The sequence below is a fragment of the Botryllus schlosseri genome, chromosome 2 (assembly GCF_051294905.1).
Source record: "Botryllus schlosseri isolate E-star chromosome 2, Bs_hap1, whole genome shotgun sequence".
Lineage (NCBI taxonomy): Eukaryota > Metazoa > Chordata > Ascidiacea > Stolidobranchia > Styelidae > Botryllus > Botryllus schlosseri.
The window spans coordinates 18065954-18093465 of record NC_137237.1 but is presented as its reverse complement, the minus strand read 5'-3'; the positions used below and the strand labels follow the sequence as shown (position 1 = coordinate 18093465).

The window sequence follows — 27512 nt, the reverse complement described above, 5'->3', positions numbered from 1 at the left end:
CTGAGCAACATTTACTAACGATGTAATTTAGATGCAAAATCAAAAGGCGCTGGAGAATATAGCTAAAATTTTCCACTCGGCCCGCCAACGTATTTTCTACTTCTCATTTGGCCCGTGGAAGAAAATAATTGCCCACCCCTGTGTTAATATGTAATATTTGTTGAATTTCTTTGCGCTTCTTGCGATTTCGGTGCCTGGTTTATACTTTATCTGTCAAAAAAAGTCAACCTGTAGACTGCGAGAGAAGGAGATAAGATATGCTTTTTCGCCCGCACCATCGAGATGCTTTGACGACGGAGATGCGATACGACCGTGGCGTAAGGTCATCGAGCATGCACTGCCGTTTTTTCTCTCCTCCAAGCTGCCCGTGGATGCTGAACGCCTAGCAGGATAGCTGTGGATACCAGTTTCCGAGTCTTTGCTCTGAGCCGGCCGGGGATCGAACCTACGACCTACCGATCAAGAAGCCGGACGCATCACCATTACACTATCTCGCTCGGTCAGACCTTTAAACCCGCTTTGAACATCGTTTCAGGAGACAAGTACTAATTTTCAGCATTTAATCAATTCACCGATATGAGTGTTAAAATCATACAATTGAAAAATAGATCATCCGCATCGCATAAAATTACAGAATGCATTACGTTCAAAATTAACCATGTAGAATATACATTTACGCGTCTACAATAAAGCTAATATGCCATGTACAAATGCGAAGTAATCATTAGTTCCATTTCAGAATAGGAATTGATCTTGTTGAAATTGCGAAGCCTGAATATGTATGTTGTATTATATAATTAGCGTTGTCATCTCCCCATTTATAATGGAATGAACCAAATTTTGTTTGGTATCGAATTTCTTTCACTTCCATAAAAACACGAGCAGTAGCAAAAAGTTACTAAACCGAGCTCGGTATCGGACTTTGGGCCCACTAATATCCCCCCAAGTTGAGGTGGAATCGGCACCATTGATTCGATCTATTTCATTGCGGATACATATTTGATTACGATCACCTGCTAAATCAATAATCACTGGCCCGCGTCAGTACAAAACACGCACAAGCCGTTTCTTTTTACACACCGCGTCCCCGAAGAGCGCATCATAAGCGTTCTGCATTCGGAGAAAGGCCGATCATGGAATGTACTGTATGCAAGACGGATAAAAGCGCTGATTTTCGGTATTAACTCTCTTAATAAAAATGCAATCAGGATGATACAAAAAAGCTCATAATCGGGATAACAAGTGTGTCTGTTCAAATCATATCATACTATGCGCTACTGCCGGAACTTAGCGTCTACTCGTCAGCGTTCGCCAGGTCATACAAAAAGTCGACTGTTTCCCGACGCGACGCAGTGCAGAGCGATGCAAACTATTCAAAAAATACAAGAAAAACCCTACAAGGGAAAGACACTGATTTCATTGCAATAACGCGACCATTTTCCGATGGGAACACGATGCCATTCTGATGCAGGTCGATAACATAAAAGTCTTGACTACTTTTAGAGCCTGAGCAGCCCGTGCCGCACGCCGTAAACTTCATTTGGCGACAAAAATGAACAGCTTGAGCGCGTTCCTTCGTCCGGCACGTTCGCAACGACATTCTACTACAACTCGACGCCGACTACCCGAGAACCATGTTGCTGAAGAGCTTTTGGAAGCACGGATGGCAGTAGGGCTTTCCGTTCTGTTCCTTAAACGTGCCTTTGTTCAGCTGCTTGAGGCAGAAGGCGCACACAAAGTGCTCCGGGTGGAATTTCTTTCCCATCGCGGTAATGCATCGTCCTAAAAACGAAGTGACATACATGCCTACCTGCACAAGGGGTTATGTTTTAACACTGCTTCCAATTCCACTAAAAAGTAATCAACTCCAATTGAGTGCTATAAGTATGTGACCCCTTGACCGAATCTACATTTCGAAACTACTGGAGTACTTTCCAGACGGTCATTCCTACTTCCACTTGTTCTGACATACCTTGGAAATCGCTATTCCTACCTGACTAAAAATTTACAAATTTACGGGAGTGCCAACCACGACTACAAGAACCGCATCTGCAGAATACGACCAGGACAGACGTGGGTGAGCTACACAAAAGACGCTGACAAGACATACCTGTTATCGGCTTCTGACAGCCAGAGCACAAGGAGCCGCGCAGCAGATGGTAATGGGTCTCACAATACGGCTTTCCGTCGAGTTCGAAAAAGCTCCCGTTTGTAAATGGAGCAAAGCACTCCTGTGAAAGGTCGAGATTTGGTTGAGCTGTCGCTTATTTTTCGAGTGGTGGCTGTGGTGTGGAGCGTATCTTATGCTACCCTAAATTCACCGCAAACGGACGTGATCAGAGACGCAACCTAAAACATACTCAATCTACTCATCGAGACTCACCGGCGACCGCAATATAAAATTTAAAAGAACCACGTCCACGTGAAACTTACTACTGACTACACCCGCCTTTAGAACGAGACTGCAACAGACATTCAAGTTTACAGCTTTATGGGACATTTCCAGCTTCACAGATGATAGGGTTCAATATTAAGCAGCCATCAGCTGTCCAAGGAGTAGACAGAGTTTAAGGCTTGACGTTTACAATTAAAGCAGTGGTCAGCAACCTGTGCCGGTTTACGTGGGGTTGTATATTTCTGCAAGTTGAGGGAAGGTTCAAAATTAGTGGTCAAGATCACTGATAAAACTGAAAATATAATAAAGTCAATCTCTCTTGTCAAAACGTGCCTGTTATTGCCTTACTGTGCTGTGCACCCTTTTGTCACATAATAGTTTATGAGCTGCAATAAAATTTTAATGTTGAACATCTGTGTGGTTGAAGGCAGGTTCAGGATAAAAAGTTTGAAACCTGTCAGCAGAACAAAAAAGTTGTTGACCCAGGATTTAAAAGTTTAACGTATTTTTCTGTATGGTGTCGTGGTGTAGAGTACATGGTCTGCTCTGGGTGTGCAAATGTTGTACTGAATTGCTTAACAGTAGCCTGTGACTCATTCCGTTATATGTGAATTTTAAACAAACTTCATAAATTCCGGCAGTGCTATTAAGCAACACTTGGACATATAATAAGAGGCTACAGCAAACAGCAAAGTCACAATTCTTTCAAATGATAGTTACAATTACAATCAAGTCTTTTAACAGAACTTCGTATAAATATCAAGAGGCAGCTTTAAAAAAGTTTCAACATAAATTTGAGTTGCATACTTTGGTCAGCCCGCAACATTTGTTTGAAAGTTTTACCAGGCCGAGAGGTCTAAAAGGTTGAAAACCGCTATCCCAGACACTACCAAATTCACCTCGCCAAGCCAACACACAAGCAAGAGCCTTACCCGGCAGACGAAACACTCTGGATGCCACTGATGATTGAGCGCGGATATATAGTTTGACAGGATCGGCTTGCCGCATCCGCCACACTTGGGAGCAAACATGTTGTAGTAATCCTTTCGGCAGTATGCCCGTCCCTCGTACTCGTGGAAGCCTTCGTCACCGAAGAAGTTTCCGCACTGGGCGCAGAAGAAATGCTCCGGGTGCCAGGTCTTGTTGAGAGCCGTCACGCATTGCTGAGAAAATGCGGAAATTAGGCGGTGTTGGATCAGCAATCCGCAACCCTACCCATTCACCCAGGCTTGGGACTAGCACTGGTTTTGCTTGTTAGGAGGCTGCCTCTAACAATTGAAATGGTTGCTATACCGTGGCTACTTGTGTCCCGATTCGAAGTGGAGTGGGATTTGTACGATCATGTTACTTGCATATTCAATGGTTTGACTTTAAAATACTCGCAAACTGAAGGAATTTGTGACTGAGCTTCCTAGGATGCACTAGTTTTAAAGCTATTATAATGAATATTGCAGTTAACATATACAAGTTTTACCAAACTAGATAACCATGCTACCTCTCTCCACAGATCCTAGTCATCCTTTAATATTCTTAGTAAATATAGGAGGGCATACATGTTTGTTTATAACTAGGAACTTAATACAACCAAATACTCCATGTCTGTTTATACTAAACAACCCCCGTAAGAGCTCTATCACAAAATGAATCTTGTGCTCAATATATCCACAATATTTACAAGTTCTATCGTACAATTTAGCAAAGCCCTATCAAGTTAGCTCGATATCAGGGGTCTGAAATTCAAATTTGCTCGCGGGTCAATTTCCTAGTTTTTGATGACGCCGCATGCCACAGCATCAATAATAAATGTATTTAACGTCTTTTGAAGTAGGCAAGTAGGACTAACTTGACGTGACCTTGAAGAATGACATTCCACACCCGGCGTAAAAATGTGATTTAGCGTGTAGCAATTCAGGCCTGCCACGTGGGCCGCGGGTTGAGACCCTTGCTCTATATGCTCGATATATTAATCTGGATTATTCACAAAGTCTAAGAATTTTTGACTGAACCTTCCAACAGTGGACTAGATTTTCAAGCTGTCGGAATGATTATCGCACTTAACGTATGAAGTTCCGTTGGAAGAGTCAGTAAGAGCTTACTAGCTCTATGAAAATGATTCTAGCGCTCGATATAAGTTCTACTGTCTGATTTAGTGAAGCTCACCATCGTTCGGGAAAAGAAGTTTGCACATGAAGCTGAAGAACTATGTGTGCAATAGCAAATGGTTAAACAACATGAAACCGCTACAATGTTATGCGGGTATCGTTCAGAATATCGTAAGAAATATGACCATCCCCTGTACCCGGCTTGTAAAATTCCACCCAGGCTACTATTTGCCGCTGACATCAGTTAAGGAGGAGTAATTTGATATCGTCATGAAGCCTTCCAAGCTAATTCACGAGGTTTGAACATTAGGAGGCAGCGGCTCGAACGGATGGACACAATGACAGAACCCCGCCACTAGAGACAAGCAGGGTAGATATAATCTTTTGCTGACAAGGCCTACGTTGTCTTACAGTTTACCAAAGGCAATCGATGGAAATTCCATAAATGAACGCCCAAAAGTCAAACAATGCATTCCCGAGTAAATTCATATGTTGCTGTTCCACCACCAACAACATCTATAATTACTGTGAAGAGGTACTAATACCATTACCGACTGGCCGGTCCGAGACTTACCCCGAGTACTGGCTGGTTGCAGTAGGCGCAGCTTGGCGAAAACAGGTTATGGTAACACTTCTCGCAGTAGGGTTTTGAGTCCCTTTCGAAAAAAGTATTCACGCCGATTTCCTCGTCGCACACGGCGCACACAAAGTGTTCCGGATGCCAAACTTTCCCCAGCGCCGTGGTCACCTGATAGGAATTAGATTGTATCTATTGCAAACCAATGCGTCGAAGAATCTACACACCGAGTGATGATTTTCGCGGTGATGACTAGATATAAAATCGGCTCAGTCGTACAATAAAGTTTAGAAAATCAATCTACTTGTTATTTTTACACACAGAAGACTCTTTCAAATCAAAATATAGCAACATCACTATATTTAGGGGTAATAGATTTATCATATTTGAAGATTTTCACGGATATCATGTACATAAATAAACTCCAGTCATGTGCACAAGTATTTACCTAGATACTCAAATAACATGGCATTATTTCAATCAGTTTTACGTCAACTACCTACTGTAAATTTGAAATAATCAGTTGGAATACAATATTATTGATATATTTTAAATCACAATTGTAATATGTATTTCCGTTGTGCAAAAGTACAATTTTTAGGCTTGACAATCTGCTTTTAAGACAAACAAATATTTCGCATCATGTCATGTTAATATTGATAGAATGATTGAGAATAACATGAGGGTTCTTCATAGTCAATTAGTTAATTTTGCGCAATATAAAATTGGAAAAAACTACGATTTTCTTCCTACTAAGTGAAATATTTAAGGGTGAATACAGTAATTTTGGGCTTTTTAGGGGTATAAATATCTCCTGAAAAAGAGCCAATCGGACAAAACTAATGTGATATTCGTAATCAGCAACCTCAAAAACCCCAAAATCGGCTCTCAGATGTTATGGCTAAATTTTTTTTTTTTTCATTTCGTTGACCAGTGTAATATACTAATATAGTCAAGTGTCGTGGTGTCCAAAATTTTTGAAAGAACACAGTTTCCCGACACACGGTAATGATTTTGGGCTGTCCTGTCCTAACGTTGATTTATGGAACACAGATATGTTGAATTGGGGATTCCTAGGCCTAGACATCTGGAAAAGCCAGCGAGCTATTGATTTCGTTCTCCACCGTGAAATCAAGACTGATGCAATTGATTTAGTTGTAGATGAAAATCATTGCAATCGTTTTTGTCACACACGATGGCAAATGTATTGTGATAATATCGGTTTTAGATCAAAGATCTGTCGGTTTTCTTGAATAGGATGTCTTCATATTTCATAATATCCAACAAATATGTTTGTCAGCATTGGACCCAGAGGAGCGCCCATCACCACTCCATCATTCATCATAATGCATCATATTTATCCAAGAAGCATAAATCATTTGCTAATCCTATGAAGATAGTGTAGGTAATGTACCATAGCGTGTAGCCGATAGCATGGTCGGTCCAATACAATGATCACGGATCACCACTAATTTGTAAAATCTGAACGAAAAGCCCTCTAAAAATATATAGCGCACTCGAAAAGATTAATAACGCCGCCACCATCACTCATGACGATAAATCAATATCGTGTCAATCGGTTGGCTGTCAAGATACCAAACGGAAGGACAAAAGATGCTTGCAATCGGCAGCCTTAAATGCATAGCATGAAGTACGAAGTACACACCTCTCCCATAACCGGCTTATTGCAAGCGGCGCAATTTCCTTTCGAGGCGGCAGAAATGCCTTGCTTGCTCATGTCGGTGTTGAGTTGACCTAAGATATCGTCCAAGTCGATTCCTGCAGGAAACGACGCATTATTAACACGCGCGGTTGTATTTCCAAACGAACGTCAGCGGTACTCTACCGGAAGATATCACCGCAGTTTGAGCTACAGGCGTCGCTGAAGGCATGTGCGGTGCGGTTGACGCTGACGGCGACGTAGGCTTGGACTTGGATTTTTCCGGTTTTGCATAAGGGGGATCGCTTTTGTCACTTGCACCTGATTGCTGAAATGAGTCGCGAGCGCTACGTTCGATGAAAAGGATTTGCAAATTTCACTACAAGGAATGTGAAGAATGTCAAGTGTCAACTACCTGTTTATTACCAAATTCATGACCAAAGTAGCGAGGCATGGCCTAACTGTTGTTGCTTTGTATGACGTAGTGGATCCAAAAGTATTTATTCAACTCGATTTATTGCTAAAAATCTCATCATTTCAATATACCGCAAGACTGCGATACAATGAAAGATAGGAAGGTGTCGAAACGACTTAGTTACCAACTTGACCTAGACGATGTTAAAAGGAGGCATTCACACTGAATGAAAAGTTTAAAAGTTGATATAAAAGTACAGGTAAAAAATAAATTTCAAAGTACTAACCCACGAAATATTACTAATCAGTAAGACGAATTATTTTGACAAAAAAAATGGAAAGATTTTGACCTAAAAAATCGAAATTTTGACATTTTTTTTTTACCTTAAAAATATATATTTTGACCAAATTTGACCCAGCGTATGCAAATTAGGTGTTTTCCCACATAATTTTAGAATTGTACCACTTAACTTCATTTCTGGTTCGAACTGTCTGTCCTTATGAAGTGGTTTGGCCTGAAAAAACTTATTTGACTTAAAAACTGACTTATTTTTACATGAAAAAACTTTATTTTAACGAAATCTGGACTTATGAAGAATTCCAGTATTTACATCACACATTGTGGTAGAAATAATTAAAATTTGTTGTAGTACAACGAAAGATACTTTCCTAAATTCTCAGGTAGAAAGTGTCTGTCCTTACTAAGTAGCTTGCCAAGAATGGAGAAAGAATGTTCAAAAGCAGCAGTTGTTGGCTGGGAACACTGAAGTTATGCGTACACTGCTGGTGACACAGCTTGTTGCTTCATTCTGACAATGGTTTCAACATCACAACTTTTCATCACGCCCTTCTGGATATAAAAACCAATGCCCACGCAGTCTTGCTTCAGTTAGGATATTGCTGAACGTTCAGCATAACACCATGTCAACCTATTTGTTTCATTTGGCCGTTTATGATTTGCAAAGAGCAGATAATGGGACGTTTACAAAGGTAGGCCTATAAAGTAGGCTAAAAGCTGTGAAATGTCAAATGATAAGTTCACCGACAGTGCAAACATTTACGATACAAACGAAATGCAGGTGGCAAAAAAATTTCGACTTTGAAAAATCTCCCAAGTCATCAGTAATGAAGCACTCGATTCAACTCAAGTCAAGGAACAGGGGGGAATGCTAAATGGCCCTTCATAAATGTGTTTTGAGTCTGCTGCGACCCCGCCAAATAAATACTGAAAATTGCATAGGCCTATCCTCACCCTTCCCTCCTGCATTTGTAAACCGCCGAGTGATTCCAGCAGATCATCTAATTCCTTTGTGGCGGACGACTGCGGCAAGGGAGCGCTGCTCCTGTTGAAAAGAGCAAGACGGTAACGATACCGACCGATGATCTATGTCAATATGTGACATACTCATTAGTTGACGGTGTTGTACTTTGCAGTTTCATTAGTAAATCGTCAATACTTTCTTCCGTCTTCTTAGGCGGTTCATATTCGGCTGAAAGGAGTAAAACAGTATGTCGTACAACAATCCATAAATGCACTAAACCTAAACGGAGAATATGGAACACTTCACTAGAACAATTTTTAAAATGGCATTTAGTAGAGCGATATGGGATGGGCTCCAGCCCTCCAGCAGTTTCGTGGTTTGATCAATCACCAAACAACAGTACCAACACCAGGAGTCTTGACAGACGGATCAAATTGGGAATTCACGAAGAGCAGCTCGGCCACATGTGAAGTAGCAACAGTCTATATTTTTCTTTCGCAACATAGCATCCCGGTGCCAGAGGTGGTGACAAACGTAGCAGTGTAGTTTATATATAGATGTAACAAGTAGTCTAAATGAAAGATCTGCTTTGAGTCGGTGCAACCAAGTCTTCATGTCAAATGGTTTAGGTGGCTAGTACCAGATAGCTTTTGAAGTTTATTTGGTTATCCTTGTAGCCGTCAAATATTTGTATATCGATGAAACGCCAAACAAGATAAAAACAGACAGTCGATTTTAATCCAGAGTATTCGATATCAAACAATCGAGGAATTTTTACGGCCACAAATATTGACTCAAACAAAAACACAGCGTTACCTTGAGCGGGCTGTACTTCCCGCAAGTCATTGAGTAGATCGTCAAGTTCCGATAAATTACTAGTCAGTAGCGATGTCATTGCCGGCGTGTTACTGTGTTGATCATTGATTCCAGACGAGCTATGATTCGATACCGTAGTCCTCTGAAAAAGGTCATGACAAGTTTGCTGGTTGAATCGATGCGTTTTGCAATGAACTCAATTGTTTTTTGGGCAGTGTGATGCATTTTATAACCCCGTTTGGAGAATATACTTCCTGAATTCAAAGATGCCGTTCTCCTCAGCAAATCCATCATTCCAAGCGACAGCTACGCAAACCTATGACATGACCGCCTTTTGAAGCCTGACAAAATCTACAAAAAGGCGGAGGATGACGCTATCAAACAGGCTACTTATGAATTGAAACCAATCCCTCCGAAGTACAGGTAAAGTCAATTCGATCACAACCTAACCCAACACCAAGTGCAATACTGGTAAACTGTCTTGACTTAACCGCACCAGATAGGCTACACAGAAAGAGACGCCATGGAGTAGCTTGCTTGCCCACCTTATGAGTATTGTAACAGTACCAGCATTCTAAAGTGTTTTCTGAATCACTGACTTCCGCAACAACCACACAAACCTCTATTACTTATACAAACACAAACATCTCTTCCTCGCGTCACAATGATTAACACAGCCCACACATAACTTATGCAGAAAAACCTTGTGAATAAGCAATCTAAAAACCAATCAAATCAATCAATCACTTCATATAAATCGACAGTGACAAATCATTTGCATGCCATCAGCACGACTATTTTAATATCATCTTTGAACTGATTTGGTTTCAAAAATATGTTGAAGTTAAAAATATACATTTTACTCAAATATCGTTCGAATGTGCTCTCGTGTCAATGTCAGCATAAATAAAATTCTAACTCAACTCGCCACACACAACATTTCCATCTAGGAAACATTTTGTGAATCTGAAAGTCTGCAAACAGAAGTCTGATTGCTAACTGCCCAGGCGCGACAAGTATAAAATACAAACTGCCTGTTCATTAGTTTCGTGTCTACAACCGTATTTAAATACAATCACTATTAAAAGTTAAATGACTTTTGACGGTTGTTTAATTAACGAACTGTCTGGTGGCATCAAACTATGTCTGATATGTTGGTTGTACAATTTTTTTTTTCATATTCTATAGCATGTAAGAGTGTTAACTGCCACACATGGATACAAATTATAGCTGTAACGATCTTTTCTCCCTTTTACTTAAATATGTGAATTGTTTACTCAACTAAACAAGGAAAGAGTTTGTGAATAGTAACTGACATCCACCTTCCACATCCACACTCCTTCAAAAATCTGGCTAGGCGATCAAGCTCATTGCGATAGAAATACGCCTTACTTCAAGAGACGGAGTCTCCAGATCAGGTTGAGATTCTAGAACCTCCCCTTGGACGGCACATTAGCATGCCACACCGCCGTGACATTCTAGCTACCAGAATAACGATTTCAAATACAAGATTACATAATAAGATTTAATCTCGTCACACTGACTGAAGCATGAGAATCATCCTCTTAACATCGCCAAATTTGTTCTCAATTTCTTCATCCATCGTATTTCCAGCCACTATTGAATAACATTGTTTTCTTACAGCAGAAAAATCAGATAACCCGAGGGAGTAATTGGGACAAAGCGAAAAACATTCCACAATCATGACACAGGCTACAGCATCAATCAAATTCAAGGGCTAGATTAATAGTACATATGCCTATGAAACCCCTGTGGCAATAACAATCCGCTCAACAATTTCTCGGTCATAGTAGAAATAGCCCAGAAACGCATCAGCAAAAAATTCAACAGATACTAATAAGGAATTGTGTATAGGAAGTCGATGGCTGGTGTTAATGATATATTTAATACACTGGTATTCTCTCACCAGACAACAAAAATGATTGGAATTTAAGCAATTAGCAATTCTCCTTACCGATTTTTCTGCTATAACTGGACTTGTTGGTGTCTGGATGCTTGGTTGAGGTATCGTTGCCTCTAAGTCTTGCAATAGAGCATCTGTTTAAAAGAAACAGCATGCAATATCAAATAAACCGTAAAAAATTACAACCCTGTCATAGTGTGATTGCTTTTATATGCATGTAGAATGTATTTTAATGCAGTAGGCTCTTCATTAATATTTCATCCAACATGAGTGCATTTTGTCAAGAATATGAAGCATTTAATAATGTAGTAACAAGCAGTTGAAGGGCGCAACTTAAATAGGTCGGCTCTATCTGTCTGTCTGCACTAATAGATATCACTATTTCACAAAGCATCAAATCAGGAATTACATCAAAAACACGTTACAAGCGCATCTAGCTCACAATGTGACTTATTAGTACTGGCAATGCACTACTTTGAACGCTTCACGTCGGCCTGAAGCCAGCTACGAGAAGGCTATAACACACGGAATCGCACGTATTGATGTGGCAGATATAAAATCACACTTCAGGAAATGCATTGATGAATAACACGGCAACACGCGCAATCACCAATTACGCTCCCAACAGAATCCAAATTAGCCATTCCCAGCTTTCTCAAACCACGCAATGCCATTGCAATTAGGCGATTCCGTTGGTCCGCACATCACAAAAACAGTCGAGTATAAATTCCGTACCATCAATCGCAAAAACCCGATCGCGGATATCAGCAGTCAGCACGTACCACGCCAGTACTCGCCAAAGCACGGGAGAGCATCGTCAATTAGCCACTAGCGAAAATCATACAGAGGTGTATACAGACGATCAACGATGCACGGAAAAGGCAACTGCTAATTCGCCTTTTATGGATGACACACGGCGGCGGAGGCTCGCGACCGCCTTGGCCGACGCGTATATAGGTCTCATTTCAATACATGAAATGCATGACTATTTCCCTATTTCCGACGCAGCGTGAATGTGACAAACCGCGTCTTCAAGTGCTACAATGATTTCACATTACTACAGACAAGCTACACGGGGACGCGTAAAGAATTTGCAGGCAGGCCGCCGAGGATAAATTTTAAATACCGCGAATTAAGCCAAGCGTGGCGCCAAAACACGATATTTCCTCGCCCGCGTCAAATTCTTGTGAAGTGCTCGGTAGCTTTGGAGATAAAGTGATAACGACACGGTGTCTTACTTTACCGACGCGCCGCAACGAAATAGCGAATGGCGAATTTCGCAGAAACGAATCGAAAAAATGTCAAACATACTTCACGATTTGACAGCGCTACGAGATTAACCGGCGCTACCATTTCTTGCATATGTCGAGCATGCCGGGATTTTTTTCAATCTTTACGAACGGCGAGGTCAAATCCCTCTTTCATAAACGGATCTACTGTAGAATATTCGTCTGGCTAAACCTGCAACTACCAACTTGCCAGTATACTTCGGCTTCCCCTCCAAACGGCGATGAATACAATTAGAATGACAGCAATGCGCGCAACATTAGAATTTAATGAGACCGATTAGGTCTTTACTCACGAGAAACAAAACTACCGGTCTTGTACGCAAATGTTTTGGCATCGAATCATCATCATCATCATCATTGGTTTATTAGCAATTTTATCAGTTCAATACACCACAAAAATGCGATACAATGAAAGAAAGGAAGATGTCGAAGCGACTAGGTCGTCTATGGAATCTGACACCCACCTTGGCCTAGGCGATGTAAAGAGGAGGCATGCACACTGAATGAAGGTAAAGAAGATAGTATAGAAAAAGAATGCGACAAGAAATAGGGCGGCATGTCATGGGAAGCGAGATCGATAGGTCAGTCGTGGTCCGGTAATCTTGAATCAATACGTTGCAACGCGAGTCGGGTATTAACCACGGCAGATGCCGATGATATTGTTCACGAGACGGAGAGATATTTACGTAAAAACGACAGGGTTGAGCGTTGCGAAAGAAACGCTGCCATTATTTTTCTGCAGAGTTGGCGCGTTTTCTGAGATAGCAGGTCATTTTTCTCTAGAAATTGGGTGGTCCGTATCGGTAGCATTCGCGAATCCGACAATTCGCAACGTACCGCTGCTACCCGGTTTCAAATCGAATTCCCATGCCGGCGCGAAGACATGTTTGCAACCAAAACAGCCAGCAGAAAACCTGCAAGCGACGGGATGCGGCAGCGACGCATTAACAACGCGTCCTATATCCGATAAGCCGCGCACGTACCGATATCAGTATGTAGATCGGTGTGGAGATAACGGGCAAGAAGCGACGCTGAAAAGACACGGCTTCAACCCACAAATACGCGATTCGAGCCGGACCCAGCGAAAAATGATTCATCGAAGCGCACGCCAAGTGCGCGATGGACTCAAAATTGGATACCCATACCGGCCATACCGGTATTATCGGGATCGACTCGAGTGGCGCTAAAAGAGGATTTCAATATCGCGTAATATTTAATTTACATTCCTGAAATAGCGCGGGCGAACGTAATCGAAGGCGAAAGATATTCGATTGCGAGACCGGTCGCGAGTATCCTGCGTGCAGTACACGCGAAAGTTTGTGGTGGTACATTCAGTAGTACGGATGAGCACGTTGCTACGTAACCACGACCGAAACCACGTCTCTTCGTACCACTTTGGCAGAATTAATGATTGAAACTTGAGAATGATTGAAACTATCACTGACAATAATGTCATCATGCATATTGACGATATGCCTCTCTTGTTGGAAAAATGCTTGCTCTCTGCAGGGACCCTGAAGCTTTGTTTGGTTCAACAAATAGGGTATAACTGTACTGTGAATAATATGTACAATAGCAATACGCATATACAACACACACTCTTGTGAACAGTACACATATTTCGCTATAATGGCCGCTTCGCTTAAAGGCTGCATGTCTGTCAGGTCGTGCTGCACAGTAGGGCTCTTCAGAAATGACTATTTTTCTCAAATCGCACTGGCTACTTGATAAAATTGTTAGGTTACCTAATTTAACCCTATGCACCAAATTTGGTTCAATTCCAACCAGTAGCCGCATTGTTACAGGAGAAGAAAGTTTTCATTATTTATGTAAAAATAAATAACAAAAAATTTGAAAATTTTCTGTTCACCCCATGAAAGTGTTAGGTTGTCACGGTGGGCATCATTATAATAAATAATTAAAGAATTGGTCACCGTAAATACTATTTTGTTCATAAACCAAATTTTTCGACGGCGATAACTCCGCTTCCACTGGTTGGAATTGAACCAAATTTAGTGAACAACGTTTCGATAGACAACCTGATACTTTCACAGGGTGAACAGAAAATTTTCAAATTTATTTTTATATAATTAATAAAAACTTTCTTCTCCTGTAGCAATGCGGCTACTGGCTGGAATTGTACCAAATTTGGTGTGTAGGCTTAAATTAGGTAACCTAACCATTTTATCAAGTCAAGTAGCCATTGCGATTTGAGAGAAAAAGTCATTTTTGAAGAGCCCTACTGCACAGCACGGGCAGGTGTTGTGGTATTTGAAGCTCTTTACATACTTGGTGCTTGGACCTTTTCCGAATAAATTGGTGTGGTTTGAGTCTTTGCATAAACTTGACTTGACGTAAGAGAAATTTGAACCTGATTTGTTACTTGAGAGTCGAATTTTCACATCAATTTGAAGGTCGTCAAATATTTCACCACTGAAAGCATTCTGAACCTTTCATCCACATTGAGAAGTGACCACTTCATCAATATTAATCTTTTATACACTGGATTCTATTTCCTTATTCGTTTTCAAGATGATTAATTCCATTAGCAGTGACGTTACGGAAGATATAAAACAGCTTCGGGGGATGCCCATATAATAGCCATTACAAGCATTATAATATCATTAAATTTAACCGATAATCCACACAGTAGAATATATGTGTTTAACTGTATCATACATGCATGAATCCAGCTTGGGTCACGTGCAGGATTGCAAATAGGATTTATGCACCCCAATAATTGCCATAGTTTTGTTATAACGATATTCTTGTCGCAGTTTAAGATGTCCGTCGTTGAATTCAAGTCAACAGAGGGTCTGCATGAATTTCGTAGATAGTCCCAAATGCATAAATGAAGTTAAAATTCATTTGCATGATTGATCAATAAATAGTTATGGTTTACTAAATTCAAATGTTGTTTCATTCTGGCCCATTTTCGTGGAATTGACAACTAAATGAACAATTGTTTGCTAAAGTAAGAAATTTCTCTACACGCTCCTACATTATTATCCTCTCCTATAAGGTTAACAATGCCTCCTTCAGCACGTCTAGTCAATAACTGTGTCTTATATTAAATTAGGCGCCCATAGCATTTAGCATACAGCTAAGAGCAGCACTCTCACTCTCAGCAGTCAGCATGGTAAAAAGTTTGATGCGATTTAGCCTATATGCATTCATCTGCTTATTTACTGAAACGACTGGAACTGAAAATATTTGGTGACTTGAAATTAACTCTCAAGATCAGAATATTTGAGATGGCTCAAGGCTTGAGAGTCATTTTGACAATTAGTTTGACTCTAGTTCAGCCAAAATTACAATGACTGGAAATGACTTTGCGTTCGAAGGTGTAGATCCCAGCACTGGTCTTGCTGGGGATTTATATATACATTGCTTTTGATAACATCAATACGGTGTCTGATTTTCTGGCACCGCACACCTTACTTTTTTCTTTATGTAGTAGGATTACAAATATAATACAGATATAATGTTAACAATCACCAGTCACTTACTGGTATCATATTACATTCATTGATTCATATTTTACGTTAGTTCAAATATGTAATATTCAAAGATGAAATTTTCTTTGACAAAATGCAGTGATGATAAATATATGGCTCTGTAGTTACTAAAATTAGACTGGATATAGATAAAAACCAGTGCCATAGCTTCAAATGGTGCAGGAAAAGATCAAATGAACTCGACAGTAAAATTAGTGGCAGACTTTTAACATACAGCATCACACTAGGTCGTTGTAAAGGGACCAGGAAGGCTATTCATATTGGGCAATGTATTATTGGCACACGCTTCCTCTCATTCAAAATATTGCGTCTCGATACTTCTATTTTATCACACGGAAATCATTGCACATCAAACGATTTGGGAGGGCATTTCATTATACTGATAAAGGACACAGTTCTTTTCTCAATAGGCCAAGTAAATTGATGGGGCGATACGGATAACTAATTTTCCTCAACGAATGAGTTACATATAATCGTGTGAAGGCTACCATAAAAATATTTCTAGGGTATACTCCATATATTCCATTCTTGCAGAGATCCTGACCTAACAAGTCTTATCCTTCAGAATACAGTTCCAGTTCAAACATCAGGGTAGCTTGTGTTAAATACAATAACAACACAAATGAGGGGTAGAGTTAAATTCAGTCAGAGTAATTGAGGCATAGGACTACTATCAAAAAAATAAATATTGCAGCAGACCGTTCAAAACTATCAGTTTGAAGAGCACTATAATAGTTACTGTAAAACATTTAATTTCCATATACTCATCAACCAATATTCAACAGTAAAAGCACCAATAATGTTTGTCAAATAAATTCAATTTCATACGAGTTTGATTGATGCAACGCTATGACTGAGAGACTGTGATCAATGGCAATTTTCTTGCCTCACATATAAACACACTCGATATGCAACACGATGCATGGAGAAAAACCCGATGGTTCATCATTTCTAGTCCCATAATATCATATATATTTCTACTGTGGTGAATATTCAAGGTATTAGAAATATGTTAGTAATTTGAAAATGTCAATGATATATCAAGAAGTTACAAGTCTAACAATGGGTGATAGTGATTGGGAACTTCACACAGCACAATATCTTACAATTTTCACTCAGGGTAATTGGGCATGCTGTGCAAATGGTTGAAAGAAACTGCATCAAATGCTATTCTTATGCTTCAAACACAGTTAAAAGACCATGAAATATATGTAACGGCACACTAACGAAAACCATTAAAAAATAGGCTCATCATTTCAATGAAGATAGTCATCAGTCACTCACTCGTTTCTATGCTTCACAAATGATCAAAATTAAATACAAGTTCATTTTAAAAATATTACCACACAGACGTTTTACCCTAATAATCGCACATATAGCAAGGGTATTCCTGTTTCATTTTTTTTCTGAATCACTATTTGCTAAATATACAAATTGTTTTGATTTGAAAAATTAAGCTAAGATTAGGCCATCTGATTGTGATCGCATATGCAATATCAATATGGAAGACGGCCAGTATGGAATCCGTGTCTACTATCTAGTGCACACTGTGTGACACTGGGAACCGTCATGCTACACCAAGTAGCCTATATTGCGCAAAGCAGACCGGGATTCCAACCTGGGAAGACAGTACGGTACGGCCGGACTGGAAACAGTGGTTGTTTTCAGCAATAAATAGCGCATGACAGAAAGGTTTCTTGCATAGAATAATATTTTAACGGAAAGTTATCATGTGACGTTGCCTGCCACCAATTCTGCTCTGGTGCCACGGTAACGTAACCATCTATGCTCGCCTCAATACTGTCAAGAAATAACATTTTAAAGACTGGGTCCTTAGACAAGGGGATTGTCAAAGCAAGTAAGAGATCTAAGGATTAAGGAAGCAATCAATAAACTTTTCACATTATTTTGCGTTTACTTCAAAACTGTTTACCGTCGGTTTTTCATTCTATTTTCACTTAGGAAGATTAGTCTGTCAATACTTTCTTGCGATACCAGTATACGACAGTACCGAGATAATCATAAGTATTTTCAACATGAGCCAGTATATTTCGATAAATAAATGTACCTGTTTTTGTATATTTTGTACTCGGGTCGCCAGCTAAGCCAAATTACTGAAAATGGGATTGTAGTACTATGTTTCAACCATTGAGTAAGCGAAAGACAGAAATGTTGGCTAAACTTACCTAGGTCCTCCATAGTTCCTTCCTTCTACGATATAATATATATATATATTTTCGACGGAGTCGCAGACCCGCAGATATCTGAGCCAGCAAATCTTACTTTTGACTTTCGCATAATATTTCCGGCAGAATCGTGAAGGTACAAGAGAAAACAGAAACGCCTTCGTCATGCCAACCGGATAATTATAAAATGTCTGGAAGGATCTGGAGAAAAGACAATCGATGACAGACCCTGATGATGATAATGAGTTTGCTCACAGTCTTGGTTTTTATTCAATTCAATTGGTTTTCTTGTGCCATGATTCAAACTTGTTAATTTGTTGTTGTTAACGGGGGTTTGGATAAATCTTGAAGCCACGAAAAAAGAAACACAAGGTCAAAATTCCGAATTAAGTCAATCCCACTTTTACTCGAGTCCAGCAAAATCATTTTACGCATTTCAACAAAATTAATCGGGTCATTACAACCCTGGTATGGACGTGGACAGTCATGAGTCATCAGATCAAGACTACTCTGCCACGTCTTGCCTTTCGACATCCTCCTATACGTTCATTACATCGCACTGTGTCTTATGTGTCGCATAGGACATTTTATGCCTTGAGCGAATGAAAAAACCTTCATCATGATTATGATTATAGCATAGCCTTGACTATGATTATAGCCAGTGGTGGCTTTTGGGGTGGGCGAGTGGTGTGGTCGGTCGCCCGCCCCCCCCCCCCTGGTCAACGGGCCCACCCTCTTTGGTTTTAGCGCTTTTTTCAAGGGTCGTAGCGAATAGACGTAGAAATCCGTGTATCAATCAAGAAGATGATTCCGTTCAGATGGGTCAATTATCAAATCTCCGCACTTGGTATAAAATTCTCATATCCCGACAATCATCAAGTCTCTGCATGTCTATTAAGTTGGTAGGCGAAATTGGAGTCTGGAGGAGGAGCTCCCCAGAAGCTGCGACTACATACTTATAAGCAGAGGTGGTCAAAGTAGTCACGAAGGCTACTACTGTATTCGCGACTCGTTCACGTTTGTAGACGAATTAAAACGCGCCAAATTAAATCCGTCCAATGTATTTCTTAGCTCATTTGATGTGAAAAGTCTTTTTACCAACGTACCATTGTCGGAAACTTTCGAAATCTGCGCAGACGCGCTTTATGATGGCACGCTTGAACCTCCGAAACTACCGCGTGAAATATTTCTTGAATTGTTGCAAACTGCTACTAGTAGCGTTGAATTTAGCTTTAATGACACGATGTTCCGCCAATGCAATGGCATTGCGATGGGTTCACCGTTGGGACCTAGTTTGGCCGATATATTCGTAGGATACCATGAAAAGAAATTGTTTGAAAACGTCGCAAAACCTCTCCTCCATTTTAGATATGTCGATGACACCTTTGTTGCCTTTAAAAATGAGCGAGAGTGTGATAATTTCTTCGAAAAATTGAACTGTCTCCATCCAGCTCTACAATTTACCGTGGAAAAGGAAACTGATGCTGCCCTTCCCTTTTTAGACGTCTTAGTAGAGAGATCAGGACAAACGTTTTTAACGTCGGTGTACAGAAAACCTACCTTCACTGGTCATTATATCCGTTGGGATTTATTCTGCCCGAAGCGGCGTAAACTAAACCTTATTTCATCTCTTGTCAATCGGGCCTTGCGCATTTGTTCACCGGAAAAACTGTCACGTGAATTGGATGATATCCACTTGATTCTGTCCAAAAATGGCTATCCAGACCAGATATTAAAATGCTCCATCTCCAGGGTTTTGAAAAAATCGGATATAGCTCCCAAATACGGACCAGAAAAATGCCCGGCATTTTTACACTTACCTTGGCTAGGTAACGTGTCCAACCGTTTTGAAAAACTCATTAAGTCGGCTGTTCACCGTTGTTATTACAGCGTAAACACGCATGTGGTGTACACAACGAAACCCATGTTGCCCAACTCTCGAAAAGATGTACTTCCTGCCTTTAATGCAAGTAATGTTGTTCACCAATACAAGTGCCACTGTGATAGTAGGTATGTAGGACGTACATCTCAAAGATTGTTTGAGCGTATCAAGCAGCATATCCCAAAATTGATTCGGTCAAAAACATGCGCAAATACTCGCACGGAGCTCACACGTCAGTGCAAATTGGCTGCCAAAACAGACTGCTATGACGATTACCAAGCATGTGCTTCGTCAATCGGTCAGCATTTGAGTGAAAACCTCGCCTGTGCACAGCACTATGATGACAGGTTGCCAGTAAACTCGCCCCAAAGTAAATTCGGCCCAGGCAAATTCGGCCATTACATCAGTAAATTCGGCCCACCGAGAAAATTGTATTAAAATGTATTACCAACCGTTAACATGAATTAATTGCCTAATTATACTATTATTAAGTGATTTGGATGTCAGGGTATGCGTAGATCGCGTAATCACGGGAGATAGCGCGGATATTCACGGGGACCGAATTTACCGACGGCCGAATTCACCGGTCAATTCACTGGTTACTCGGTCAATTCTGCCCTCGGAGAATATTTTATAAAAATGTATTACCAACTATTAATGTGAATTAATTTCATAATTATATTATTATCAAGTGATTTGGAGAACAGGGTATGCGTATAAATATATATATGTATATATATATGCCGATGTTTACGGGGCCGAATTTACCGACAGCCGAATTCAATCGGTATATTCGGCCCTCGGAGAACATTGTGTGAAATTGTGTATTAGAATACATAATTATAATATTATCTAACCTGAACCCTAACCCTAATTCTAACCTAACCCTAACCTAACCCTAATCCTAAACCTAATCCTAACCTAACCTAACCCTGACCCTAACGCTAATCCAAACCCTAAACCTACTAATAACTAATAATGTGTATTATATTACATAATTATAATATTATCAAGTGATTTGGTAAGGGGTTAGGTTTAGGGTTAGGATTAGCGTTAGGATTAGGGTTAGGTTATGGTTAGGATTAGGGTTAGGATTAGGGTTAGGTTAGGATTAGGTAAGGGTTAGGATTAGGATTAGGTTAGGATTAGGGTTAGGTTAGGATTAGGGTTAGGGTTCAGGTTAGATAATGGTATTGTAACTGTTGTTGTTACTCTGGCCCTGGCCGAATTTACCGAGGGCCGAATTCACCGACGGCCGAAGTGACCGAGGGCCGAATTCGACGGGCCGAATTTACTTTGGGGCGAGTTTACTGGCAACCATGATGACAATATGTTCACTGTCATTGCGCGTGGTAGGTCTTTGTTTCATCTAAAAGTGCTGGAGTCTACTATTATTCAGTTGAACAAACCTATTTTATGTAGACAAAAAGATTTTCTCTATAACCTACAAATTTCCCATTAGTTCATGTGTTTCGTGTGTGTAACTGTTTATTTACGAATTGCGTTGCTACTATAGTACCGTATGTCCGTATACTTCATAGTTTGTTATTGTTGCCATTGGTACAATGCGAATTTCATGGTTTGTGATTTCGATTGTTGCGTCATACTTTGCCTTTTTGGTTTTGCTTTTAAATCTGTTCAAATCCCTTTAGTGTGCCGTTAACTCTTGAAAAGAGGCACCCGAAAAGTCTTCGAGTTAATAAATATTATTATACAATGGATATTGTATTGAAAGCTATATTCAAGTTCTGTACCACGAACCAGCTATTTGAAGGCTACTCAAGTAGAAGTAGAAGTAGCGACCCAAAAATCTACTCAAGTATGAGTAGAAGTACTCTTTTTATAATCAACCTAAAACTACTTGAAGTAGAAGTAGAATTTCTTGGCTTAAAATCTACTCAAGTAAGTAAGTAGTTTTGAAAACGGTCATAATACGTTCACATGGACTGAAAAAAGCTGCAAATTGAGCTATACGGAGGGTGCAGAGAGCTTGATTCATATTGATGCATCACATGAGGTATCGATTTTCAAAAGCATGAGCATTCGTACGCATCATTGGGTGCGAAAGACATCGCTATCGACACTAACCTTTGTTTACCCGAACACCCCGTTTTAGAAAACGTCTTGGTGCGGCGCCCTCACCCATATTATAAGGCCAATAGTTTAGTCGAAGAGCAATACCAAGAAGCTGTAGCGAGATTAGTATACATTATTCAAAAATATAAAGGATCGTAAAAATGCCATCCCATAGCGTAATTTTATTTTCGGAAAATACTACATTTGCTTTTAAACTTCAACATGTAGGTTCTCCAGATCCAGACAAACGCACTGAAACTAATGACACTGCGAACTAAACGAGAAATACAAACACCACTTCTGAAAAGCGGAAAATGTGTTACATGTCTCTTGTCCAGATAGCTTCAATAGTGGTCTGCTGAAACATGTATCATGATCAAAAAGTCAGAGACAACTTTTCCAGATTAGGACACGCCGTGCTAGGCTGCTAGATTACGATGTGATGGGTAAATGCTGGATTGTGAAACTAGTAGTTTCAAATGTTATGATGAGTCTTATTTACTGTGATGAACTATTTCATATGGACGACAATGCGGTGTGACTAAAGGGAGCCTCGCTACCGCTACCTAAATTATAGCCTATTCACAAATATTTTCGTGTAAACATAGGCTACTTGACACGCCCTATCTACTTTGCGCGAAGCGCGAAGAAAATTCTGAGATTTAGTTCACTTTTCTGAAAATTAAATGTTGGTACTCTATGAAAACAACACCAAAATTCCTCAGTCTCTCTGTCCAATCGGAGGATTATACTACTTCTACTTGACAAACTGAAAATAGCGTGAAGTAAGTAAGTAGATCACAAAAAATTACGAAGTAGAAGTAGAAGTAGCGGAAATTAGATTTACTGGAGTAAGTACCACAAGTAGTGGAAAACTACTTGAGTACTTCGAAAAAGTAGAAGTACTTCGTTACTGACCACCTCTGCTTATAAGCCCCCCGGAAGCATCGCCCAGGGCCCACTAATCGTAAGGCCACCACTGATTATGGCCTTAGCAATAAGCGGAGATAGCGTAGTGGTAACGATAGGTGTCTACTAGGCCGGGGGACCGCGGGTTCGATTCCCATCGGAGGTTCATCTGGGCTCCTCTTCCCCCGCTGTCCAGAAAAAGCCAAGAAAAAAGACCTGAAGAAAGAAAGCACTCACAAGGAATGGAAAGACCTAGTAGAAAGGACCGCGGCTTCAAAAAAGATCAACATCGAAAAGAACTGTGACCTCGGGCACTCTAGGCCGAGTTGGATGTTAGAGTAAAGGATCGCTACTGGTGCGTGTCGTTCGGCATCCTCCTATCTGTTCATTACATCGCATTGTACATTGTGTGTAACTTGTTCAGATGAAAATTATAACCCAATGATAGATTGTAGTCTGCTCCGTTCATTTGTTCTCTTGCAATCATGGGTTGTAAAGTACGAAGTATTAGCAGAACAGAATATGAATTTACTTGGTAGGAAATCTAATACACTCATTCCATTTTCGTTGCTAAAGGACTAATTTCATGTATCATACATATTGTTGGTTTGAGAGGTTGTCGAAAAACGCATTCGGTCTCTCCAAGTACGAAGTACTGACAGTTGTAATGAGCCATACTTTACGCCAGTAGTCATGCTCCAGGTGATAATCAAAACAAATATTTCTCATTCCTGCTTGGTAACTAACGCTGCGCACCCGTCGCGCCATCACTGCGACAATTTACTGGTCCATATTGCCGACCGGAGAAGATATTCTTGCATTTTTATCCCGTTCGATGTTTGAAAATTTAGCCAGATGAGCAGAAGTATACCAAGACGTCGTTCTCCTGTTGGACGTTATCGGGATCGATCGTCTTCCCGAGAGCGGCGTCGCTCGCCGGCGTACTCCGACGATGACGATGTATCCTATCGATCAGACTATTCTGATGACTTCGAAACAGAAAGTCGAAGCAGGCAAAGAACCCCTAGTCGAAAGCGGACAGGTAATGACAGGCCAAGACGGCGAGGGGAGCTGGATAGTTACAAATCTTCCACTTCAGATTTGCATTCGACGAGCAGTAAAAAAACTACCCAAAGTGTTGGCCGTAGGACTTACGTAAAGCCAAGACGTAGTAATGGATTGCGTTCGAACTATTCAGACCGCGGGGCCCGACCTCGTCATGACGTGGTTGCCGCAAGATTGCTCTCAGCGAAGCAGAGACGCATCAACGACGTTCAAAATGAACTAGGCGAAGCAGAACAGCGCCTCGAAGATCTGCTAAAGGAGAACAAAATATTAAAAACGGTGCAGTTTCGCCAAGACAAGGCGCTCCGAAAATTTGAAGATGTCGAAAACGATCTCCCACGATTAATTTCGCAGAATTTTGAGGAGCAAAAAGTCTTGAGAGCGCGGCTCAGAAAAGCTCAAGACTCGGAAAAGCGTCTCAACGAAAAATTGCGAGACAATGATCAAGAAATGAAAAAGATGAGCAAAGCCTTGAAGAAATTGAAAGTAATCGTTGAAGAAAAGAACCTCGGCGAAAGGTCCGATCTTGCTCGGAAGCTCAGTAATACAGAGAACGACCTAGGTGTAGCCGAAAGAAGAGTGAAGGAGCTCGAGAAAAAGTACGAATTGATTGAAAATAGCTACAAGAGACAAATCCGAACGGAGCGTCAAAAGCACAAAGAAACTCAAAAGAAATTAGACGAAATGATCGAAGAACACCAATCGGTCGTTGGTAAGCTCAAAGAAAAAGAACGAGCTCTCGGCGTTACCAATATATACAGCCTTCGAAATATGGAATCTACATCCATCAACTCAACACCGAGAAAGCAGAGGGATACATCGGTGCCGTCTACAACTTTGAAGTTAGCAATTGTCGATAAAGAAAGCAGGCAGTCGAAACCAGCAGCAATTGAGTTCAGTAGCCCGGAACAAAGCAATAGATCAAAGCCAACCCAAGTAGAGCAAAGTTTACCATCCCCTCGTCCACCATCTCCGGCACCCATGTCGACATCCCCGATTAGTCGGCGTGAGCACAAAAAAGCAGTCCAAGCAAACGGAGTCGGCATCGAGACTAAAACCGTTCTGGAAGTGAAAGAAAGAACCTTCCTCACATCAAGTTTCAAGTCGGATACTCCGACGCCTCGTGATCGCGTGGCAGACTCGCTGGAGTTTGAGAAAACGGCAGAAAAATCTAGCCCCGAACCGGACTCTTTCCGCAAGCCATCCAAAACTCGCGCCGAAGCGATCCGAGACGAGGACCCTTACGATGAGTCCTTTCTACGGCGGAAGGCCGAAGAAGAGAATCTTAAGTTGAAGAAAATAGAGGAAGACATGAGAAGAAAGGAAGAGGAAAAGCGTGAACAGGAGAGACTAGCGGCGGAACAGCAGAGAAAAAAGGCGGCTCTTCTAGCGAAAATGCGCGATATCGAACAAGAAGACGATTCTCCGAGATCACCTCCCGACGCGTTGAGTCTGATCGATTCGCAAACAACGGCCGAGGCAACGCAAAGCAGAAATTCAGTTTATATGAGTAGCAGCGAAACTACCCAGAAATCAAAGGCGGACAGAGTCCGATCGTTGCTAGGTAGTGATACAGACCCGGTGGTCGAGAATCTACATCTCGGAATACCGACGACTGTGAAAAGGCCCGTGGAAACGTCTGAAAGCGATCTTTCGTTCGGTAGCTACGCTCCTACCGCCGGCAAGATAGATAAAAGCCGTAAACCTAGAGGAGTCAATAAGAAAGCGTCGATTTTGAGCTCCGGATCAGACGATGATGAACCGTTGTTCGACGTTAATAGCGGGAAAGCGAACAAGGATTCGGATCTGTTATCGCAATTGTTCGGAGATCAAGCAAAGTCCGATAAGAAACCAACGACAGAGCAAAGAAACGCGGAGACAATCACGCCAAGGGCGAAGCCGGTTCATTCGGGATATCCCTGGGAGAAAAATGTGGTGACGTCGTCGAAAGTCAACGGTACTGTGAATTCAAATTATAAAGTGAAAACGGGGCTTCACGTTAACGCCTCCACTCCTATCCAAGATGACGACATCGAAGAACTGTCATTGTGATGCTACTTACCGACAGATTATATAGATCAGCAAGCAACTGGGCGTCCATTCTAATCATGTATCCGACGATAATTAGGGACTGCAGACGATGTGTGTTTAGAAAGTAGAATCCAAAGAAATTTGACACCTCTCGAAGTGTGTTGCATACTTCAAATGCAACACCATCTTTAAGCAGACTGTTGCCATTGTCACCATTTGATTGCATTGATGCATTTGTGATTGCCGCATTGGACACTTCAACTTATGTTGTATCCCTGTTTGTAGCTGAAGCATTTAAGTGGTGTCTGTTGAAGTTTTGATACAATTTGTTGCAGCCGATTTTTTTACTTATAATTATAGACATAGTCATATGCGATTATCGCTCTTGTGTTTACGGTAGATCAGAGATGTCTTTGTTAAGTCCCTCAGTTTCTTGTAGCTTTTGTGCCGATCGTTACACTGTGTCCCGAGTACGTTCCGAGAAAATTTTAGTGTGCTCGCCATATCTTTGAATTCTGTAGTGAGTTCAATTTGAAGAGGTGTCGTTGATTGTAGTGGGTTACTTTTACAATCAGTTTCGAGTTATCATGCTGAATCTGTGTTTATGATCCATAAGTCGTTACGGAAAGAGGAAGTCTCATTCCATCGTGATATGGCATTCCTTCCTGTTGAATATTTTTTCAGGCTATCACTCTTCGTTTTACTTCCTAATGGCATGATCGGTACTGCGACCTGTTGAAAACGCTTTTTAGGTGACAAAACTGTGTGCATATGTAGTGCGACCTTTTTTGTTATGTTTATGTTTTGTGGTTGGTTTTCAAACTGTTTCCGTCAGCATTAGTTTTTATTTACGGTACTGTAACTTTAACTGTAGATTCGATCCACAGAACAATTTGCGCATGAGCTTTCTATATGGTACGATAATACTGTAATAATTGCAATTTAATTTAATGTCCAAGTTATATTTACATTGTAAGTTTTTTTCTAATTGTTTTTGTATATTTTCCTAGATGGTAGAATAGCACATTTATAATTACGTCGTAGGCCATTCTGAGCGGCCACAGAAGATATCTATTTGCGACAATCATGAGTGAGATAAGACGACGTCGCACCGATGCTGCTGAAAATACTGACGATAATCGGACTTTGGAAAGTACGATTCGCGAGCCTATACTTGATGGTACTCCTGATGGGGGAACACCAGAAGACGATAGCCCCGCTGCTGTTGCAGTCAAAGATAGGTAAGGCTTACCTACTAAAAAGGTTTTCAATGGTCCCTTTTATATTTTCGACAGTGTTGCTGTAATGGGATATTGTTTTTGATTACTTCTGCCGGCTTTGAAGTGTAGCACTGTGTTTTTATTCATCTTAAACAGGGAATATAGGCAAGTACTATTTGCTTTGAC

At 40.8% G+C, this 27512-nt stretch overlaps 5 protein-coding genes and 1 long non-coding RNA gene across 12 annotated transcripts in view; 2 read left to right on the top strand and 4 right to left on the bottom strand.

Moving 5' to 3' along the window:
• Positions 1 to 3989, bottom strand: part of LOC145433954 (protein lifeguard 2-like) — a 97809-nt gene extending 93820 nt beyond the window's left edge. The window contains exon 1 of the mRNA XM_080311208.1: positions 3971 to 3989. The gene's annotated coding sequence lies outside the window, so the exon portion shown is untranslated. The remainder of the gene's footprint in view (positions 1 to 3970) is intronic.
• Positions 1 to 3989, bottom strand: part of LOC145433953 (protein lifeguard 2-like) — a 72456-nt gene extending 68467 nt beyond the window's left edge. Inside the window, exon 1 of one of the 2 annotated variants that reach the window (XM_080311207.1) lies at positions 3972 to 3989. The gene's annotated coding sequence lies outside the window, so the exon portion shown is untranslated. The remainder of the gene's footprint in view (positions 1 to 3971) is intronic. The other variant, XM_080311206.1, reaches the window with a different exon arrangement.
• LOC145433952 (paxillin-like) lies at positions 546 to 18337 on the bottom strand. Of its 2 annotated transcripts, none has more exons than XM_080311204.1 (11): positions 18144 to 18337; positions 11202 to 11284; positions 9227 to 9368; positions 8554 to 8638; positions 8401 to 8491; positions 6921 to 7062; positions 6741 to 6853; positions 5072 to 5245; positions 3328 to 3558; positions 2111 to 2231; positions 546 to 1782 (listed from the first exon to the last, which is right to left on the bottom strand). In XM_080311204.1, exons 1-11 carry the CDS (start codon positions 18154 to 18156, stop codon positions 1622 to 1624), a joined length of 1356 nt encoding a protein of 451 aa, XP_080167330.1. In that variant the 5' UTR covers positions 18157 to 18337; the 3' UTR covers positions 546 to 1621. The 2 variants fall into 2 exon arrangements, with proteins under 2 accessions (XP_080167330.1, XP_080167331.1); XM_080311205.1 differs by lacking the exon at positions 18144 to 18337 and adding an exon at positions 11812 to 11839.
• Positions 18338 to 19810: 1473 nt separating this feature from the next.
• LOC145433948 (uncharacterized) lies at positions 19811 to 20360 on the bottom strand. The gene is made up of 2 exons (XR_013913237.1): positions 19964 to 20360; positions 19811 to 19889 (listed from the first exon to the last, which is right to left on the bottom strand). It is a non-coding gene; the product is annotated as an uncharacterized LOC145433948 (long non-coding RNA).
• A 3232-nt stretch (positions 20361 to 23592) lies between these two features.
• On the top strand, positions 23593 to 27117 carry LOC145433946 (uncharacterized). Its single transcript, XM_080311200.1, has one exon. It carries the CDS (start codon positions 23866 to 23868, stop codon positions 26125 to 26127), a length of 2262 nt encoding a protein of 753 aa, XP_080167326.1. The 5' UTR covers positions 23593 to 23865; the 3' UTR covers positions 26128 to 27117.
• The window catches only part of LOC145433945 (extended synaptotagmin-2-B-like), a 24886-nt gene continuing 24490 nt past the window's right edge, over positions 27117 to 27512 (top strand). For all 5 annotated transcript variants that reach the window (XM_080311197.1, XM_080311198.1, XM_080311199.1 and 2 more), the window contains exon 1: positions 27117 to 27347. In XM_080311197.1, coding sequence (XP_080167323.1) covers positions 27193 to 27347 — 155 coding nt within the window. In that variant the 5' untranslated portion in view covers positions 27117 to 27192. The remainder of the gene's footprint in view (positions 27348 to 27512) is intronic.

What these genes read in the sequence shown, in the direction of transcription:
- LOC145433952 (XM_080311204.1), bottom strand. An exon ending in ACAACACCGTCAACTAATGA is followed by an intron (nt 8,492 to 8,553) that starts GTATGTCACATA and finishes TCTTTTCAACAG; the next exon opens with GAGCAGCGCTCCCTTGCCGC. An exon ending in AACTGCGGTGATATCTTCCG is followed by an intron (nt 6,854 to 6,920) that starts GTAGAGTACCGC and finishes CGTTTCCTGCAG; the next exon opens with GAATCGACTTGGACGATATC.
- LOC145433946 (XM_080311200.1), top strand. Translation starts at nt 23,866, where the DNA reads ATGAGCAGAAGTATACCAAGACGTCGTTCTCCTGTTGGACGTTATCGG.